General features: G+C 34.8%; 1 protein-coding gene across 3 annotated transcripts in view; it reads right to left on the reverse strand.

The window, feature by feature from the left end:
- The window catches only part of Sycp2 (synaptonemal complex protein 2), a 58,426-nt gene that overhangs the window by 19,256 nt on the left and 16,283 nt on the right, over positions 1-22,887 (reverse strand). The window contains exons 14-27 of one of the 3 annotated variants that reach the window (XM_037205450.1): positions 20,946-21,006; positions 14,208-14,356; positions 13,071-13,145; positions 12,538-12,681; positions 11,172-11,271; positions 9,680-9,834; positions 8,483-8,549; positions 7,951-8,008; positions 7,361-7,494; positions 6,809-7,227; positions 2,731-2,858; positions 1,915-1,951; positions 745-809; positions 600-657 (exon numbers count right to left, since the gene is read on the reverse strand). In XM_037205450.1, coding sequence (XP_037061345.1) covers positions 600-657; positions 745-809; positions 1,915-1,951; positions 2,731-2,858; positions 6,809-7,227; positions 7,361-7,494; positions 7,951-8,008; positions 8,483-8,549; positions 9,680-9,834; positions 11,172-11,271; positions 12,538-12,681; positions 13,071-13,145; positions 14,208-14,356; positions 20,946-21,006 — 1,650 coding nt within the window. Of the gene's footprint in view, positions 1-599; positions 658-744; positions 810-1,914; positions 1,952-2,730; positions 2,859-6,808; positions 7,228-7,360; positions 7,495-7,950; positions 8,009-8,482; positions 8,553-9,679; positions 9,835-11,171; positions 11,272-12,537; positions 12,682-13,070; positions 13,146-14,207; positions 14,357-20,945; positions 21,007-22,887 lie in introns of all 3 variants that reach the window. The other 2 variants (XM_028857289.2, XM_037205451.1) reach the window with 2 other exon arrangements.

A 22,887-nucleotide genomic window follows, 5' to 3' on the forward strand; every position in this document is an offset into this window, starting at 1 on the left:
ACCAAATCCCTTGTCAAACTCTCTTACGGATTTCTGTAAAGTATCCCTCATTCCTTCCCCATGTGAAGTTTTCTGTGCTGTTCAATAAACCAGACAAAAGCCTTTTGTTAGGGACACAGACACACAGAGAGACAAAGACAGGGGCAGATTCACAAGACAACCTTCAGGCAGGTAAGGATTCAGACTCATCCAACAGGCAGAGGTGGATGGAAGACACAGGGAAAACAAAGAATTCAAATTGAGGTTTAGTCTTAAACAACAAGGGGAAGCACTTTGGTTTCTTTTCTTACTGGAACACCACATTTTTAGTGACTTGAAATTTCTTATTAATACATTCAAACAGATCACAATTTTCTTTAAAGAGCAAGTCTAAAGCAGTGCAAAGCCCCAGTTACTCATTTGTTTTATATTTTTTAAAAATCAGGGGTGGGGGGAAAAACTACCTAGATATACCTATGCTTGCTACCCAAATAAACCATTTAATATTTTTAAACACTGTAAAGTATATCTATCTCAATATGCATCTCAAATATATATTCATAACTGGGTATGGCTGCAAGGTGACTACAGAAGAACAAAATCAGTGATCTCTAGCTTACTCCAAGTTTTATAACAGGTTCATCAGTGCCATTCAAGCTGAAGTTATAGACATCATTCCTGTGGAAAACAAAGACTAATGTTAGCACCACTGCATAAGGAAATTCAGTCTCTTTAAATAACAAACACGTAGGAAAACTTACTTACAATGGACATTCGGAGGTAACATTAACAAAAGTTGTCTTCAGTTTTCTGTAACTTTTTTTCTGAACCTTTTTCAAAATACAAAAAAAGGTTTACATAAAAATATTTAGATATGAGATTACTAGCTCCATCAGACAAGTCACAAGTGCAATTAATTTGTGACATTTATTTTCTAGTTGTGTTTTAACTAATATAAAACTAGTACTTGTAACATTTTTTCAGTGAAAATGAGTCAACTGAATAAAAATTTCTCAATAAAACCACTGTCTTGCAAAAACATGTTTTTTATTGCTGATTTTTTTTGTGTGTGTGTGGTAAAGAAACTAGCAAGCCATTCTGTTTCTATGTTGCCACTTAGCAGAGACCAAAGCAGGTTTCTGAACAAGAGCAGAACATGTGTTTTTTGGACACTAAACAAGCTAGTATTTAAATGTAATGAAGGGAATGTCACAAACATGCTATAAGGCAAAGAAAATTACACAAGACTAGCATAACAAGCTAAGAAGCAGACATCAGACCATTAAAATTTGACAAATTAAGTAAACATATAAACAACAAAAATCACAACAAATTATAAATGATATATCAAAGAGTCTGTATTTTAAGCCTAGATGAAAAGTAAATATTTTAACAAAACCAAGATTTTAGGATTTGTCAGAACAGATGAGATCAACTAGAAAAACAAAACCCACAGAAAAGAGATTGTGATAGACTGAATGCAAACTAAATCATAGACCCAAAGGTGAAAGTACTGGACCCACATTTGAAACAATTTTCATGGTTTAGGGGATGTACCTAGTGCCTCAGGGATGGTACACAAATGCTAGACACCACTCAGGTGACATCCTTAGTCAGCATCTTCTGAGACAAGATCTCACTAAAAGTTACCTAAGCAGGCCCTAAACTTGCAATCCTCAGGCCTTAGCTTCTTAAGTACCTGGAATTACAGGAATGAACCACGTGGGCTAGCTTAAAAAGAACATTTTCTTTGAAAAAAAGAAAGTTCAGGAACTATTTAAGTAACTTGGTGACTAAATTTGTCAGTGTTATAATCCATTTAGTGGTACTCTATAACCTTAAAATCCAATACCATTTTTTTACTAGTATTTCAGTGTTTATAATGAAATATTGAGTCGGATTATGTAGAGTTTGGTGAAGTTAAGCAGCACCTACCTTACTGAACTGTAGGTCAGATTTCTTTGAAAACCCACTATAACAAAGACAGTGACAGTGTTTAAGGAGCACTTAATATTGGTAAAATATTTTTTCATAAATACTATCATATATACTAAAACATATTTGGATCACTACATTAGTGATACAAAAAAAAAAATGGGCACCAACCCAAACCTAAAACAAAATCTCTAGTCAGTCTGATAGTTTTACAATCTCACAGTAAATTGTAACTATCACAGTTAAAATCTAAGTTGTATCAATAATATAGGAGGAAGAATTAAACACTGTAAAAGGTATAGTTATGCAGCAAAGTAATTTTTTTCTTACTGAATAGGGCCAGAGTAAATTTAAATGTGAATGAATAGTCTCACAGCCTATAAATGGATATTTATAACAAGAATCAGCTTTTAAAAATATTGCAAACAAGAATTATTAGTTAATACAGTTATTTCAGTTCACTCACACCCTGTACTTCATTAAGCAATGCATTTTTTGCACAATTAGCTTTAGTCATTACTAGGTTCTATAAATAAAAATCCTAAGATGTTTATATCTTACAGATTTCTCTCTGAATGTCACACTGTACTGTTTTATACTTTTGACACTTCATAATATGACACTTTATGACATAATAAGGTACTGAAATGCTCTATGTCATATAATTTAAATGCGACCATTGCTAACAATTATTAGTAATTATTTTCTACTAGAAAGTTATGTTATTCAAATGTCTCCATAAAACCTTTTTCATACTGTGCAAGCCAATTTAGTGGTTTCTGTCAAAAATCCTCATGTCTCAATTTATGAATATACCTGCTATTCAGAGACTCCTTTAATTTTCTTGTAGACTTCATGCTATCATTTGGGTTGTACCTCTTACTAATTTGGCTTATCAAGGATTCTGCTGCATCAGTAAATCCTTTCCCTTTTGACTTTTCTCTCTGAAACAATTATAAGTTAATTTAAAACTACTAGTTAACTTTCAAGGGAAAATAAAGGCTGAAAGAAAGTTTAGGAAATCTGTTTCTCCAGAGACCTACAAAAAAAAAAAAAAATGAGAGGTCATATTTAAAGTCTGGGCTTTAGACAGCAGTCAAAGCCATTCCATACACAGAGAGCTATGCTGAGTGCTTGGTACATATTTTTTAAAGTTATTATATATGAAAATAAAATACTTCAGGGGAAAAAGACAGTTATTTGAAAAGATCAGTAAAACTGGCAACCTTCCAGCAAAGTTAACTAAGGAATAAAACAAAAAAGATATAAATTGCTAACACCAATAATGAAGAGGCCATCACTTTTAATCACAAGCACATTAGGACAATAATTGAGGAAAATGTATAAGCTCATGTCTCTAACTCTGGTAACAAACGGGCTAATTGAATGATACAATTGTTTTTTTAAACTCAGGCAAGGAGAAATGGGATATTTGAAAACACCTATATTTATGGATCCAATCAATGACTAACTTTACTAAACAAAAGGCACCAGATCCAGGCGGGTTTACTAGTGAGTTAATTTAAGAAAGAAATTATATCAAATTCTCCCTAATATACCCTAGAAGGCACGAACCAAAAACATCACAAAACAGGAAAACTAGCCAGATAGCTCATCAAATCCAATAATGTGAGAAAAGACTTGCATGCCAGAAACAAGCAGTACTTACTCCTGGTATGCAAGGTCGTGTCAACTTTTAAAATTCAGTGCCTACCATCTCTCACCTCAGACAGCCTGAGGGAAAAGTCCTATCAACAGACCAACAGATGCACATGAAGCATCTTACAAGATGATGATTTTAAAAAAAAACCCTCAGCAAACTAATAGAAGGGAATTTCCACCCCTAGATAAAACACACACACCCTAGTGTGCATATAAAACATCTTCCTGGAAGGAAGGCTCATGTGTGGAAAGGTTAGCCCCAGCTAGTGACACTACTGAGAGAGGTCACTGGATCACCACTGTGTTACAATGGATTACTTTATTGATACATTCACAGTTGAATGGGTTAGGGGTAGGGGATGCCTTGATGGAAAAAGTAAATCACCTAGGGATCAACCTTTGATGGGTATAACTTGTCCTCAGCCCCCTTCCTCCTCCTCCTGCCTTCCTTTCTCTCTACTTCTTGGCCACTATGAGGTGATTATCTTTGTACCACCATGTGCTGTCTGCCAAAAGGCCACAGACTGAGTCTTTTAAACTATGAAGCAAAATAAGCCTTTACAAGTCTTTTCTTCAGGTATTCAGATCATAGTGACAGAAAAGCTAACATCTATTTAAAATAATTATGGAAGCTGAGAGATGACTCCGTAGTTAAGAGCACTAGCTGCTCTTTCTGAGGGCCTGGGTTCAGTTCCATGCATGCACATGGCAGCTCACAACCATTTATAATTCTAGTTCCAAGGATTACAACCTTTTTCTGATCTCCAAGGACAGTGCATGTATATGGTCACATACATACATGCAGGCAAAACACTTAACATATTTTTTTAAAACTTCAAAATTATAAAAAAAAACTATCATCACACTTAAGGGTGAGAAACTAGATCCTTCTTTAATAAGATGCGAAGTATTTTGCCTCTCATCACTTGTTTTTAAAAATCACACTGGAAGCCTAGATAACTCAATAATAAGCAAAGAAAGAAATAAAACTTCATAGATAATATTTACAAAACTCCTAAAAATATATAATAAAAATCGTAAAAATTAACAAACAACAGTAAGGTTGCAAGATGCAAAATTAAAACAAAAGTCAATCACTTTCACATGAACCAGCAATTTTCACTAGCAACCTTAAAAATGAAATGATTGTATACATCTACACAAGAGAAAAACTACACAACTCTGATAAAAGAAATCAAAGGAAATCCAAAAGATATTCCACATACATGTTATAGAGCATTGTCAAAGTTGAGACTTAACTTTATGGTTTTAATGCAATCCTGGTAACCTATTTTGTGTTAGAAATAAACTCTACCTCAAAAGCTAATGATAGCCAATAGGCAACAGGAAGAACTGAGATTGCTTTATTTTCACATTGCTTTATTTCCAGACTCTAAAAGTTGCAATCAAGACAGAACTGGAATGCCAACACAGGCAAAAGATCAATACCACAGAATCAAGAACCTAGAATTAGATTCCCTCAACACACAAATAGAGTGAACAAAAGAACAAAAAACAGTTCAATGGAGAATTAGACAGTCTTTTCACTATGTCAGGTCCAAAAGAAACTGGCTAACTGTGGTGCCTATTAGCATATCAAAGCCCATGCTCGCCTCCAAGCTCACTCAGTACTTGTGGTTGTTCTTAGCTATTCTCACCCCATCCCTTACCCTAAAACACTGACCTTTAGGCCATGCACTCTCTTGGCTCTCCTCTTTTGCCTCTCTGCTCTCTTTAGTCTTCTCTTCTTTTAAAGCCATGTTTGTTCTACCACTTTTTCTTTCTGCTCTGGACATTTCCAGATGCCTCTGGCTGTACTCTCTCTTATATCAAAAATAAAAACCTTCCCCTCAACCATATTTTAGAGAAGTCAGTCATGTCCTCCCTTTATACAATGATACAATGTGGTATCATTAATACTAGAATACACTGAACAAGCATATAGCAAGTAGACCTTTGCTCTTCACAGTTTAAAATACAACACAGACCTAAATGTAAACCACAAAACCACTTCAAAAAGATGTTACGTTTTTCACATTATAAATCCTTCAGAGAACTTAAAAGAATAAAAGCTATGTTTCTTCCTCATGACTTCAGAGTCTGTAATTCACAGTCCCTTTGGCCTTGTCACTTTAGGTATGGGGTGAGCTGAAAGTCATGGTGGCTACAGTGTGGCAGAGGAGTCTGTTTCATTCATGGCAACTACAGAACAAGCAAGACAAACAGAAAGAAGAGGCCAGGGTAAAATATACTCTTCAAAAACATGCCCCCAGTGATCTGCTTCCTCAAACCAAGCCTTCTAATAGTCCATTCAGTATAGATGCATCAGTGGCTTTATCCATTGGTGAAAATGACATCCTTATGATCAAATCAACTCTCAAAGATTGGATTCACTAGCTGGAAAGCCTTCAAGACCACAAACCTTTGGGGAACACTACACTACACATAAATCCTAACAGATGCTCAGTTGGGTTTCTATGCTCTAAGAAAAAAAAGAATGACTAGCACATGAAAGTTCTGTGAAGCAGTCTTAGCCTTCTACATAAAAAATGAAGCCAACAACAACACAACTTATTTGTTTACTATTTATCATCTTGAAACAGATGTAGTCAGCAGGAAAGAGGGAACCTTCACGGACCAGGTTGCCTACATCAGATTGTCTGTAGGAGCAATTTCTTGATTAAGGACTGATATGAAAGGGCCCAGCCCACTATGGATAGTGCCAGCCTTGGGAAAGGGGGGTCCTGGGTTTATGTAAGACACAGGCTGAATGAGCCATGGAGAATAAGCCCTGACTTCCCTTCATAATAGACTGTAATTTGTAAACTGAATCAAATTCTTTCCTCCCCAAATTTGTTTTGGTCATGGTGTATATCACAGCAATAGAAAACAAACAAAGACAGTTGTAGGTTATACTTGCAAAGTAACACCATACACAATGGCCACTCATAGAAAAGAAGTATTATGAAAGACCAGTTCAATTTACACTTTAGAAGGATAGAGAAAAATGAATAAGAAATATAAGGTTGATTTATTCATACATATTTAACATGCTTGGTTATACCAACTCTCATTCCATGGGGCTGTGCTAGGGAGGTGAATGAGGAACTTGGGGAAGCATCTAGGAACTGAACTAAAGGACAAGGCATTATCCATGTCAAGTCTGTAGCAATTAGTCAAGCCTCTGTTAACAGTAAGCAGTGTGTAGGAAATGAATACATCCAATACTCACCACTGGTATTTCTTTTAGTGCACATGAATTAACTTCAGAAGTCAGTTCTTTCCTCAATTTTGTACAACTTCTTGTGCTTTTTCTAGAAGGGTTTGTATCACAGATAGTAGTATTCACATCTTTTGACAATACACATGTCTTCTTATAGATGAGCGATTCTTCAGTTGTCTTATTTAGGAGTACTGATTTATAAGTAGTTTCAGATAAACTATGCCAATCACTCTGCTTAGCGTTTTCAGCACTTTTCTTTTGTGAATATTTAGGATGGTTTTGTTGATTGTTGTTTCTTTCACAAACTTCTGCTCCATCTGACTTGTCACATTTGACTACATCTTTCCTGTGTTTTACCCTTTGTGTTTCTTCAGAATCATCATCAGAAACTGATTTTTGTTTAGTGCATTTTTTGTTGACACTAATATCTAGTGGAGGAATGAGAGTCTTTTAGAATGAGTATACTGGTAACATCTAAACTTTGTTGTAACCAAAAGTACTTGTTAGATACTTAGTGTTTCCCTGAACACTAATTGCATTAACAGGTAAGACTATTTTTACCTTGGTTAAAAGTGTGTCCTGGTAAAGCATGGGCTCTCTGGTTATTTTTGCAGAGTTTGATAGTTGTTACAGGTGTCCAACATGCCCATTTGGAATGTTCTTTATTTTTAGAGATGTCTATAATACCAGGTAATCTAGAAAAAATAGTATTTGTTCAAGATACTATTAAACACTACTGCACGACTCTTTAAGGCATGATGTTTATATAAAGTTAATGCTCTTTGAGAACATTGCTAAATGTGGAAAAACTTCTATACAGCATGTGGAAATTATATAATTGATAAGATTAAAAATACTAGAAAAGTATCATTACTGTTACTACACTGCCTTATACCTAAATAAATGTTGCAATCCTAACATATCTTATTGTGAATTTAAACCAAGGTAAAAATTTCCACACTAGTATTGTAAAGATCTTATGGCTGCTTCATATGGAAAGAAAAAGAACAGCCTATCAAATGATTATAAATGCTATGATTGATCTTGCATTCTAATAATAGAAATACCTTTCTTTCAAATCTGTATAGTTTAATTCACCCAAAATAATATGAATACATGCTAAGTAGTCTGAAGGATTCTCTCATACTCACGCAGGCTCATCTACTTTTCCCATTGCATACACATCAGAAAAAGTGTCCTCAATTTCATCTAAATAAAACAAAATCATAGTTGTTTTGGTGGAAGAATGTGGTTGAAAGTATAAAGTGAGAATATAACCTTATATAAGCAGACATTTGAGGATAGGAATATTGATTTTGCCCTCCTCCCCCTCTGACCCCAAACTTCCCAGGATCAGAGGCTATATAGTCTATTTTATCATCATACCAACATTTCTTTATATAACACCAGCACAGTTATTATAAACTTATTATTTTCAAATTAATGAAATCCACTGGGGCTAAGAAGGCTAGAATGGGCTCACTTGTTCTTTTTCTCCCTCACACATTTGCATGTACATACATATATACATATAGACACACAAACAATTACATGCACACACACTTGTATGCACACACTTGTATAGTCACACATGCACATGTGTGCACTACATATACACACACTTTTGCAGGTGCACTCACAGTGACTAAAATTAATCTTAAATTAATCCACAAAAGTACTTACTAAAATTTTGGTCTGGGGATTCACTGTCCTCATTTTCTTTGTTTTCTACAACTTTAGTAGTTTTGCTCTGCTATAAACAGAGGAAATATAGATGTAAACATAAATTAAGACATTGTATGAATTCAGCTTTTCAAAGACCACTAAGGATTGAAAATATAAGTTTGCCTTTGTATGAAAATTAGTATACATATTTCATGAACATTATGCACACATTCTAGACTATTCGTCGACTAATATTGAAATGCACAAAAAGTAACTTTCGCTGCAGACAAAGAGGCAGAGATTCCACAAATTTGCTAATCTTGTGTCAGAGCTACTACAATTAAGACTAATGATTTCTAGATTCTCCACATATGTCTCTCCTGTTGCCATTGACTTCATACTCTATTCTCTTTTACTAAAATTCAAAGAGCTGAAACTTATGAAGTGTTAAATCATTAAAATTTTTTAACCACTTTCCAGGTAATTCTTCTCCTGAATCAATACTTCTTTCTACAGCCACAGATTCATCCTAGATCCAGATTTAAAAAAACAAACTAACTAAACAAAAAAACCTGCCATCACTATCAGCAAAGTACATTGCCTAGCTATAGATATTTTACCTTACCCTTAGTTGTTGTCTTTGGGATGCCAGTCATCATACAATACTCAGAACCAAGCCACAAAATCGGAAAAATAGTGACTTTATTAGTTTGTAATATATTCAAATCTTATGCCATTTATCTCTTTCTGCATCCACTAATTTAAGTAGCTTTTATCTTTGGGTTAGGCTCCTGATTCTTCATTGTGTTCTTACTACATCCTATGTGTGTATCTAAGGACACATGCTTATGCTTTAACTGTATGACAATCTTATTAATTTGTCTAATCCTATGCTAGACTTTCAGTCACTTCAAGACATACTCTGTTGTGATCTCATTCTGTGTCTTCTCACAGCAGACACAGGTTTGTATAATCAAGAATGACAGAAAGTTCTTTTCTCTTAGTAATGTGTAAGTTTCAGGTACAGTGAAACAGGCACTTTAGAATTTTAATGTAAGCACAGTGGGTCACATGCCAGAAGGACCCTTTCAAAGATAACTGTTATTTAGAAAAACATATCACTTTCTAAATAAATATTGTACTTGGAAAAGAAGGCAACTCAGTATAAATTTCTGAAATAATTTGTTAAAATTTATTTTAACAAAGTATCCTTACTTTGTCTCTATTATTCCATATATTTCTTCCATCAGATTGTCTAGATTTGAGTGACACAGCACAGTCCATTCTACTTTCTGCTGTTTTAGAAACATCAGCTTTTCCGGCAGGATTTATCGCTTGCAGTGGTGCCCTGCTTCTTCTTCGGGGCGTTGCTAAAAGAACAAAGACAGCAGCTATTTTCCCTCTTGTTACAGAGGTAACTTTCAGGTGAGGAAGTTGATAGATGAAGGGTCTCAGGACATTTCCCAGGCTTCTGGCTTAAATGACTAAATGGACACTATGCCATTTAACAAAAAGAGAAAAAAAAATCATCAGGAAGGATTCAAATCTGAAACTACTCATTTGAGAAAATCTGTCATGAACAGGGCTGTTACCCAATGGGCAACTAGATTTTTTGGATTGGAAGGCCACTACTAAGTTATCATCAAAGCAACAAGTAAGCCGGGCGGTGGTGGTGCACCCCTTTAATCCCAGCACTCAGGAGGCAGAGCCAGGCGGATCTCTGTGAGTTCAAGGCCAGCCTGGACTACAGAGTGAGTTCCAGGAAAGGCGCAAAGCTACACAGAGAAGCCCTGTCTCGAAAAAACCAAAAAAAAAAAAAAAAAAAAAAAAAAAAAAAAAAAAGCAACAAGTACTAGAATGTGCCAGGTACTATGTCAGTAATTCACAACATTATTTGTTGAATGCTTTTTATGTAATTCTGTAACAAACTGATAAGGTATTTTTGTTCCATGGGTTGAAAAATAAATTGATTCTGAATTTAGCTAGAGGATATTGTGTTTCAGATACAAAGCTGGTAGTGAAAAACTAAATTCAAGAAAACTGATGACTCCAACACTGTTTTTAATCACTGTTATGATGCCTCCTACTTAAATTATTGAAAGACCCCAGCATACTAGCTTAGCCTAACGCCATTTCGAGTAGGGTATGAAAAGCACGGAGTGTCTACGGCCGGCACCTGGCCCAGAAAAGGTACTAAAGTCAGAAAACAACTTGGGCCAGACAGCAGGCGGGTCGAGCTCGGGGGGGAAAAACCACGAGCTGTCCTGAGTTTGAACCTGGCCTCATTTGAATCGTCCAATCAGAACCCTGTAAACCATGCTTCTCGTGCTCCTGCTGCCAGACCCTATAAAAACCCTCCACTCCAGCCCGTGGGCGCGCCAGTCTCTTGAGCCTCTTGAGGGACTGTGTCGCCCCGGGTACCTGTGTTCCTGAATAAAGCCTCTTGCTGTTTGCATCTGACTTATGTCTCGGTTGATCTCTGGCGAGGGTCTCTCAGAGGAAGACTACCTTCGGGGGTCTTTCATTATGATAAATCATTAACACAGAATATTAATATTTTAAGAACTATTTAAGTCAATACCTTTTCTTCTAATTAAAAGATAGTATGATTGATATTTTTATCAATTTTATATCCAGAGTTTCCCTGAACTAAAAATTCCTCCCCTAAAAACTTGCTAAAAATCTTTTAAGAATGCATAGCACTTACATGTGTTGATTAAGAGTATTGGACTTCGCACAGTGTATCTGTCTGTATCGGGAACAATCATTGATGCTTCAGACATTTTCTTTCTGCTAGGTGTAGTTATCTTAAACCATGAGAAAAAGCCACAATAAAAACACATTCTGTTTAAACATTAAATATCCTACAATTTTATTCCAATGTTTTACCTTGACTACATGTAAAAGGTTAAGTATTTTTAAGTAAATACAATATTGCACAAATTTCTGTTTTAGGCTGACTTATTTAAATGGTTTTATCTTCATGTTTGGTAATGACAAAAATACTGTTTTAAAATATTTATAGATCACAGTGGGCTTATACAATATAGTACCTTTATATACTAGCTGAAAATATTTTATAGATATTTAGCTGACAATTTGTGATTTCCAACATTTCATGATGATGGTGTTTGCATGTATAGGTATTTAAAACCATTTTGAATACTTTCAAAATGTCAATCATTTCTCAGTATTTTCCCTCGTTTACTGTCATTTAAAGTAATAGGAATTCAGAGCCACCAATTCTAATAAAGGATTGGATTGCCCCACATCACTAAACTAAAAGTAACAGAAATTGATAAGTAGAAGTAGGGAATACATGGGATACAAGTTTCAGAGAGTGACACATAAATAAGATGATTCGATGTATGAAAAAGAAAAGAACCTAAAAACTTAGGACAGTTTAAGGTTGTATTTTATGTTAGAACCACAGCAAAGATATGATTTAAAAAAGCATTAAAGTAGCTATTCTATGTATCTGCAATTTAGAATTTACAAGTGTGCTATGGATATCACTCTTGCTATGGCTATCGCTCTGTATAAATAAAATGCTGATTGGCCACAGCCAAGCAGGAAGTATAGGCAGGATAAGCAGAGAAGAGAATTCTGGGAACAGGAAGGCTGAGTCAGGAGACGCTGCTAGCTGCCGCCATGAGTACCAACCTGTAAGATACTGGTAAGCCAAGAGCCATGTGGCAAGGCATAGATTTATAGAAATGGGTTAATTTAAGATGTAAGAACTAGATAGCTAGAAGCCTGAACCATTAGGCCAAACAGTTTAAATAATATAAGAGTCCGTGTGTTTATTTTATAAGTGGGCTGCGGGACTGCCAGGGCTTGGTGGGAGCTGGAGAGAAACTCTCCAGCTACACAAGTATACAACATAACAAACATGACTTGCTGATTAAAATTAAAATACTTGCTTCTGTTTGCATTTGTAAAAGATGGGACAAAAACTGAAATGCTAGATCAGGGCAATACTGTATCCATTCTAGGTGCCTTTGCTCTCTTTCCTTCAGCAGTGACTGATTTGTGGTAGTTTAATAAGGTAACTCACTCAACACCATGTTTACCTCATCCTGGCTGCTTGTTCTGTCTTCCTGGTTGCTGCTGTTGTCTTGTTTTGGAGGATTTGCAAGTCTCTTTGGGAGGTCAGATTTCTCTTTTAGATGATGGTCTTCTTTGACTGAAGATGGTTGACTTTCTGGCACTAGAATCTGTTGAATTTAGGATGCAGAAAATTTGACTTTAAAAAACCTCAAGACAAATGAATATCTCAAAAATCACTATATTTTTGCAAAGCTTCTGTCCCTCTTACATTCACACTATCTTCCTTTACTAGGCATTTTCTAAATTTCACAAAATGACCCAACAAAACAGTAATCTTTGCAAATAAGCTCTGCTACTCACAGTTCTCATTTTTAAAATAAATTGTAGTTTTCAATAATCCTTTATTCTATAATGAAATTATCATTAACTAAAATATTTTATTACAGAACTATTTACATTGAGACCATTTGCTTTCACATAATCACCCTCTAAAATTAGCGTTACCACTGTATTTTTATTTAGTGTTGAATAAAAATTAAATAAGTCAGAGACATACCTGTGATCCACTTGCATCAAAAAGTATATGAATAGATGTTTTGGCAACTGAAATGCCTTGTTTTCTGGTAAATTCCTAAAATTCAATTCAAAGTGATGCTATTGTCTTTCTATTTAATGCACTTATCTCCTACCCATTTTCTTCCACAATTTCCAATTATCCCCCACATCATTACTATGCATACATAAATGGTCTAACTTAAGAGCACCTCAATTTCTTAGTGCTATCCAGTCTCAAATTTTCCATTTTGCTGCCTATGTAAAGGTCCCTTACAAATATATATCTTTGACATATTTTTTTAAGAGAGGGTTTTGTTAGGTAGTCCAGGCTGGCATTCAACTCACAAAGATCCACCTGCCTCCTGAATATTGATGTGCATCACACCCAAGCCTGGCATGACATAAATCTTTTACATTATCCAAATTTGTTAAGAGAGTATCTCCCTAAAATGTTCCATAAACTGTCACCTTATATTTTCAATTAAGCACTGATGGCTTATATAGCCTTCCATAATACTATTTCTCCATAAGCTATTTCAAGTCCAATCTCCATAATCACGCTTTGCACTATAACTCTCGATGAATATTCTCCAGTTTACATAATTTTTCCATAGGTTAACTATATACTTCTATCATTTCTATAATTCTCAAAATGTTTAATATTTTGAAAATGTTTTATTTCAGTCTTGAAATACATGGTGGTAACTCATCAAATGATTTAAGCAGCTACTGCCAGCTGATTCTGTCATTTGAGATACTTTATAAAGGCATCACAAAGAATATGACTTAATGAGCCAATAAGAACTCCACAGTACAGCTTAAAAATCACATTATTTGCTGGGTGTTCATGCACATGTGACAAAGTGCACATGTAGCAGTCAGAGGACAACTTGAGAAACTAGTCCCATCATTCCAACAAAGATGGAAACTGGGGATCAAACTTTGGTCTTCAGGCTTGGTGGCAAAGTGCCTTTATCCACTGAGCCATCATGCCAGCCCTTCACAGTATAATTGTAAAGAGCTAAAATCTATGCCATTTTAAGATTTTGATAACAGAAAAAGCAATGAAACTTATAGCCCCCAACAGTTTGTAAAACCATGATAATACTATTTGTTGAAGGAGATTTTAAAAGCTTACCTTGTACTTATTTCCACCAAAAATTTTTTTAGTCACATTGGTGATTTCTAATGATGCATCAAAATACAAAAGTAACTCTTTCCCTTCTTTCTTACTAATTCTTACTATATTTTTCAGAGTTATAGTCAATAGCTTCTTTGATTCTTTAACTGTATATAGAAAACAACATTAATGATAATATATTAATCTCTATGATACTAGTAGGTAACTATACTTTATATATGCAGCAAACTGAATCAAAATTCAAAGTTTAAAATTGGATGTTGTTTACTCAGCACAACTACTAACTATACAAACAAATCTGTCAACTTATATTTCAGTTTCAGTGTCCGTATCTAGAAGTCATATTACAATGCCCTAACTATTGAGATAGGTCCCTGGGATAGTTTCCAAGCCCTAGTGAATTCTTAAAATATTCCATGAACATGCCTGAAAAAGCTGCTTCCTTAAAGAAAACAACTTGAATCTATAATTACATTATTTCTAGCTATCACCATATATACAAAGATCTCTGTTAAATCAACACATTGACTGTTAATAACATTTTGATAAAAATTCCTGAGTATTATGGAAAAGGATGTAATCCTCATCCTCAAGGAACATTTCAACTCAATAAAAAAAATCATACTTTAAGTCCCAGTTGTATGAGGTGTCCACACTTGATACTCCAAGGAAATATAGAGAGCCAACCTAGCAAATAATGAGTTTGCCTATATTATAGAGTAAATCCCCAACATCAGGAGCAACTGTGCTCTGGCTTACCTCTGGTGAGGCTCCTATTATTAGCTGAGAAGCCTCCCCACCTCTCTCCCAGAGAATACTTTTGGGCCAAAGGAAAACAGACCACTCAAAGTAAATAATCTTATTTCTACAATCATGTAGGCGACTCTGCGATCTGCCCTAAGGGGCAAATATTTTTGCAAAGAATAGATTTTTAAAACTCTTACAAGGCTTGCCCAAATACAAAATGCCTTTCTTTTGTACATATGTGGCATTTTCCATAGTAATGGACTTTGTTGGTACTAAGAAATAGCAACTAACAAAAGTCCTGCTATGTTTCTCATCACAATAGTACAGTTAAGAATTTTAGTTCATGTGAGCCCAACCTTAAATTTTCATATTACAGAGGTAAAAACTGATGTGGCTCTAAAGACATTATTTCATGTTTTGATGAAAAATACCAATGCATTTATAATCTTTATGGGTTTTTACTAATAATTGTTTCATGTTTTTAATCTGCATTTGACTTTCTCTGTAGTTTACTGAGTATCTATTCAATGCATTATTTTCTTCTACTACAAACCAACAGCATTACAATTATAATTTTGAATAATTCTTTGTACAAAGATTCATCTATATGAGTTGTGACCATCAATACAGTAATACAACTTTGTTTGCTTTACTTTATTATTTTGTTGAGATTTCTGACATTTGCTCTGATGTCCTGAACTGTATCATAATTTACTTTGCTTTTTAAAATTAGTAAACTTACTAAGATTGGAAAAAAAAAACTTGTTTGGTTTCTTGCTCAGATATCAATAGGTTTGGCTTTATAACATGTCAAGATGTTATTATATGATTCCAGTATGAATGTAATAAAGTGCTTCATCTGCAAAATCATTTAAAATGACTTTTAAATCCATATATAAAACTAATATTTAGTTTTCTCATTAATCACCATGTCATGGTAATCAAACTAGGAACAAAGAAAGGGGACAAATACAAAATACATAAGAGGTAGAACTAAGAAGAGGAGGAAAGTGGTAAATTAGTGGGGAGGAAACAGTCAATGGCTTTTAGGGCTGACAAGATAGAGCAGATGATTGCTGCCAAGCCCGAGACCCTGAAACTCAAAAGCCTCAGCACCCACATAGTGGAAAGAGAGAACCAACTCTCAAAAGTTGTCCTCTGACCTCCATGTGCACCATGACACTCACACATGCTCCTAACCCCCTTCTACTATTAAACATGCAATAAAATTCCCCAAAGAAGAGATTTCCAAGTTTTAAAACAAAGAGTAGCTTCTTTATTTGGGGTTAAGAAAGCAGTTTTTATCATACACCATTTGTTGGGAAATAAAGAAGCTCTTTAGGATAAGATTATGAGAACAGTAGTGCTCACTCTACATTTGGAGCTCAGCTGAGAAATTTTAAAACACTTAAAATGTAGTCACCAGTGTCAAATGTGGGGAAGACAATGTAAGGACACATGTGCGCGTGCACACACACACACACACACACACACACACACACACACACACAAATTTTAATTAGAGGAGTTAAGAATCTTGACAGTAAAAACTTTAGAGATGTACAATAGAATATAACAGAACAGAAATTAAGAAGGTAAAGAAAAATGTCATAACTATTTTTCTAAATTGGCTATGAACAGAGAAAGAACAAGAAGAAACCATAGGACCAATCCAAGCTGACTTTTTGTGGCCTTATTTATATTCTGAGGAAAGAGATATTGAGAGAATTGCTGGAGTAAGTATCTGGAAAACATGAAAGATGAACCCAGATACAAGGGGAAACAAATCTCTCTAATTTCCAGAAATAGAAAATGGTGAAAAGATACTTGTAGATGAAAGTGTGAAAAGCTGAAATTTACAGCCATTTTTGGCTGAAAATTCATATTTTTGTGAATTACTACATAGTAGTATAAAAAAGGGAAAAACTCTCTTGAAGACAGTTATAAAGACTAACATAGCTACCACTGAGAGTACTAGGCAGCTAGGGAGACAGTTCCATCAGTGAAATACCTTCTGGCAAAGAACAATGACCTGGGTTCAATACTCTAGCTATAGATATGGAGAATATTATCAAATAGCAGGTAGGCCAGAGTCTTAAGTCAGAAATGTCTACCTCTGTGTAAGATGCAGTATTTTGTTTCAGGACAATGTTTTGCTAGATCAGAAGGATTTTTTTTTAATTCATATGTCTAAAGGTATCAGAGTTCTGTGCATATACATGATCTCCAGCCCTGTGTTCCCTAGAGACATCTTGTCATTCTGATTGTGGGCTTAGGAAGAGAAACTGCTAGAACAAATAAGACATTAAACATAAATTTACCAGTAAGATTCAGAGTCAACAAACATAAAATGTGGACTTTAAAGGAGCTGGACTATGTTCTGAGCAGCAAAAAGAGATACACAAAAATAGTTATTGAGCTCTGGTAGGCTTTTCATATCTGATTTTTCTGGCTAGGACTTCCCTGGATGCACATGTGCCAAAATATGCTGTGCCTCCTGATTATGTACAATTATTAAGTAATATTTAAATTATTTTAAAGTGAGTTAATTCTCTAACTACCTCACTGGCTTAGATGCAAAATGCTTCCTGAAACAGGCCAGCCTTAAATACATGATCAGTTCCCCACTTACAATATATGCTAGAGTTTGGACTAAATGGCTGGTGAACTGAGCTAGAATTTTCTATATACAATTTTCTAAATACAATGTCAATCATAAAGTGACTTGACAGGAAATAAGTACCAGTATATCACTGGAATTAAAGAAACAAAAGACTTTAGAAAAAGGCCAAAGACAATTAAGATACTATAGCTTAATAGATAGGTGATTAAAATTTAAAAAGATAATTTCAGGAGGTAATTCTGTAAAATAAATTATTTAAGATATAAATGAAAAACTGCCAAAATGTTCTATGGTATGACTATGATTCACTGTCATTAAAACTCAGGTTGAAAATTCCTCATTCTGGCAATGCTGATGGATGGCACTCAGTGGCAGATGTTTGGCTCATGAACAGATTAATGTCTTCTCAACTTTAATGGAGTTACTATAGACAGTTATATAAAGGTGAGTTCAGGTTCCTCAAATTACTCTTGCCACATGATAGCCTGCTTTCCACCATAAGGCCCTTTGCCAGAAATTAAACAAGTACTGCTGCAGCTTGATCATGAGACACCCAGCCTCCACTGCTATCAGCCAAAATTAACTTTTTCATATGTTATTTATTACATTCAGTCATGAGTATTTTGTTAAAAAATAGGAAACAGACCAAGACAAGGTATAACATGTCATGGTGAGAAAAAGGAATGTTTTTACCATTCTCCTAACACCAGAAATAAGGCAAAATGTTTATTTTCATAATTTCTATTAACAATGCAATGGTAGTTCTTATTGCTAGAACAGTGAGGCAAGAGGATTCGACAAAATTGAAATTATTTTCTTAAAGTGATTAGATTTTAATCTGTATATGTGTATGCACACATACATGAATACATGTGTGGGTTATCTAGGCACAAATGCATGGCATGTATGTAGAGGTCAGAGAACAATTTCCAGGGGTAGGTTTTTCTCTTTCCATCATGTTAGGTCCTGGGGACTAAAACTCGCTTTGAGGCCAGTGCCTTTAGCCATTGAACCATCATCTTGCTGGCCCAGAAACTGAATCTCTTACATACAGATTAAAAACCTAAACCACTGAGATTACTTCAGCCAATACTTTAGACATTTCTAAACTTGAATAGGTATGTAATTACCTCTGGTATAACACAAGCACTGTACTCCTTAGCAATTGGCCCAAGAGAAATAAATTATAGACATACAGATTATACAATATTCACAGCAGCATTTCATAAGAGCTAAAACTCCAACATTCCAAATCCCAAAAGTTCGCTGGGCATGGATTAATAAACTGAGGTATACTCATTCAGTGGAATACTATCCAGCAATAAAAAGAAACTATTGATACATGCCACAACATTGTAGCTAAAACAAAAGTTTGAAATAACAAACAGAAAACTGTTATATAGCATATGATTCCACTTATATGAATTCTAGAAAATATACACATCTATTTTAAAAGAAGCAGCAGTGACTGTCTAAGGCTCAAGTAGCAGAAGAAAGGTTTTAAATGAACAAGTACAAAGATGATTGGAGGGATGGACATTTACTAACTTCAATTACTCATGATGGTTTCATATGCAGACAGGAATTCTCATTAGCCTGCTCAACATGATGCAGGGTATCCACCAGGGCATTCAGCTAACACATCACTTTTATAGTAAGTTGATATATCTTCTTTCCCCAAGCCACATTCAAGAAGTCTACAAGATAGCCATTTTGTACTACCTCTATTCAAAATTGTACTGGAAGCTTTCTCCATTTCCATGAAGAGGAAAAGGGGTAAGGAAAAGGAGGAGAGAATATAACAAAACTTTCACTATTTGAAAACAACGTAAGTAACTGATTCAACTCCCTCAGGAATATATATAGGTATCATAATTTAACAGCTAACTTGGCAAGGTTGTAGGATATAAGGAAAGTATCTTTTTTAAACCATTATTTTACATACCAGTAGAAAATATATGAACAGGAAATTAAAGATTGTGTTTATCATCATAAAAGGCAAAATTGAGTATTTGGGAATAAATTCATTAAAATATCTGTAAGACATATATTGAAAAATATAAAATACTTTTTAGAGGAGTCCAGAACCCAAATAAAGAAGAACTGCATCTCTGTGATCTGGATTCTAGTTCTAGTATTCCCACAACTGACCTACAGTCACAATTCCAGGAAGTTTTCTGGAATGATTAACAAAACCTTTTTAAATGTATATGGATAATCCAAAGGCCATGTTTTTGAAAACTTGACAACGTCAGAAAATAAATTAGCTATGTTTCTGTTAAGCATGAACACAAAATGCTGAAACACTGTGGTACTGGAACATAATATGTAAATAGATCTAAGGAATATATAACAGCAGCAAGACACAAGTCTACTCTTAACAGAGCCAGACGACTTAACAGATGAACCACAGAGGGCAATAGTCAGTGGCACAGCATGTGACCAGGAAAACGAACTCAGAGAAATTAAAGCCATTTCAGCAAATAATCCTAGACTAGCCATACGTTCACACAATCACCTACAATTTATGACAACCCAAACAAAAATTAATTTGATTTAGATCACCAAAACTTTAGCACAAAAGCTAAAGCCAAAAGTCAAACAGAAAATCACTGTGACTAAGAACTAGAAAAAGTGACAAATACACAAGGAAAACAAAACAGACCTAATCAACTAGATCCCAAATTTAAAAGCCTTTCTTTGCTCTACAATCCCCCGCTCAAAAAAAAATGAAGCAAGATACAGACTAAGAATATGTTCACAAAAGTTATGTGTCAAAGAACTGGTATTCTAGGATACACAACAGCTTCAAAATTGAATAAAAAGACAGTTCAGCAAAAGACAGAAAGTGCTTAAGCAGATGTTCTACAGAGGACAGCACAAAAAAATAGCAGAGAGCTCATATATTAAAAAGTACTCACCATCACTGCTCATTAGAAAAAATGCAAATTAAACCATGATATATGTATACACACATACATATACTTATATATTGTGTATACACATATTTTCAATGACTTAAGCATGAGTTAACTTACTATGAACTTCTATCAGTCTACTAGATGTCATTAATGAGTGTTGCAGTGCTAGCTAACCCTCTCACAGGAATGGAGAAATAATGCTTTTGGATTTAATAAAACAAATGGGATAGAATACAAGAACCTTGAAAATACTGACATGAGACTGGCCAGACCAAATATTGTGGTTTTAGATGAAGAAAAGTGGGGTGGAGAATGTGATGACTTTATGAATGTGAGTGTCTACAGATCTTTTCCATAGTCTATCTTATTATCTTGCAGTTTCTATTCTTTATGACAGGAACCAAGTAGAGAATTATAAGAAAAAAAAAGCCTCAAGTTTAGTACCTTCGATGTAGTACATCTCAACTTTTTCTTCCGGTACAGTGACTGCTTCCCATTGATGATCCTTAAATTTTGAAAAAAAAAGATCTTAAGTACAAATTTATTCCTGAGTTAAAACTTTTGATATCAATTTACGTTTAACTATATGTGACTTAACTTTCTCCTATCTCCTGTATTTTCTATCACTAAACATGAATCTTTCTGTTCCTCCAATACTTTATTTATTCATTCTAAAAATAACAAACCCAAATACCAGGTATAAACAAGAAAAAACACATTCTTGATCTTTTAAGAGATAAGAAAACAGAATTATTTTTAGTAATTACTATAAGGAAAAAACACTGGACAATGTGATACATAACTTGGTGGCAAGGCTACTTTATACTTAATGACCAAAGAACCCATTTATAAGCAGATAATATTTTTACCAAACCCTAAACTGAAAGGAGCCATCATAGCTGAATTTCTGTTGGTGTGATAAAGTATCCTGACAAAATGCAACTTGGGGGAGGAAGGATTTATTTGACTTACAGTTCTAGGTTACAGTTCATAACTGTGAGGAAGTCAAGGCAAGACCTTGAAGCATCACATCCACATTCCAGAGCAGAGAGAGAATCAACACATAGATCCTTGCTTGTTCTGTACTCTGCTTACCTGCCCCCCAACCCCCGCCGCCTAGGGAATGGCACCAGATGGCTTCCAACATTAATTAAAAATCAAAACCATCTTCCCCCTCCTCAGACATGCCCACAGACTGACATAATCTAGTTCCTCATTAAAACTCTCCAAGTAATTCTAGGCTATGTCAAGTTGACAGTTAAACTATCACAGAAACTAGGTTTCAAGGATCTGCAAAAGGTGTCCCTAGGGCAAAAACATCATGTAAGATTTGAAATGTGGTGGCTTGAAGATGGAGAATGCTATGATATCTCGGAGGGATATCCAGGTACCAAGGCTGTAAAATCCTTTATGCTACATTAAAGAGATACAGAAGGGGGTGTAACTTGCCACTATGTGGAGAAAGGTTTCTAGGGAAAGTAAGGAGTACAGGAAGAACATATTACTACAGAGATTGAAAGAAAAGAGAATTAAAAGTGTAATTCTGGGAAGAATGTCCCAACATCTTAATCGGTATTTAGAACAATTTATAGATGGACTTATACATTCCCTATTATGTATACTATAGTATGATTGCTTATTTTCTGTTCTAGATCATCTAGTAGACCAAATGGAATCAAGAACAAGACTTTATCAAAAACTACAATAACTACACTCTAATAGTTGCTGAAAATAAGCATTCTATGAAGGTATTCTAAAACGTATGCAAAAACTCTAAAAAGTACTAGCTAATATTCACTTATAAAAAATTTTATGTATGAAGGAAGTAGGACTTTAAAGATATATTTAAAAAGTTAAGAGTCTGCTTACATCAGCAGCCACAACCAGGTTAGTATGTGCTGATCAACTCTGTCAGAATTTGGGAGTGACTACACAGTCTGAGCCAGATGTATGCCACTGTACCAAATACGAAGTGATAGCTAGGAAACAAATAACTCTAATACCTTTCCCCATATAACAAACAAGACAACAAGAAATATCCCACTTCCAAAGGCTATGATACAACAGAGAGTTAAAATTCACATTTATATGCCACTATATAAGTAGAGATTCCCTCACTTCTTCCCAGGAGGTTTCACGATTGAGTAAGACCAATTGTCATCTGACAATGCTGTTCTCATGGAGTGCCTGAGTGGCCAAAGGCCTTGTGCCTGCTAAGCACTGTACCACTGAACAGCCTCCATGCTGTGTTTTCTAATGCTGATCATTTTGTTCATGTGACCAAAAGAATAAATACTGTCAACATCCATTTTTGAAAGGTTTTTGTTAAAATAATGTTAAAATTTATCTCTCATTTTATTATAGCAAAAAATCAAATAATTTCATT

This window comes from Peromyscus leucopus, chromosome 4 (genome assembly GCF_004664715.2).
Source record: "Peromyscus leucopus breed LL Stock chromosome 4, UCI_PerLeu_2.1, whole genome shotgun sequence".
In the NCBI taxonomy this organism is placed as follows: Eukaryota; Metazoa; Chordata; class Mammalia; order Rodentia; family Cricetidae; genus Peromyscus; species Peromyscus leucopus.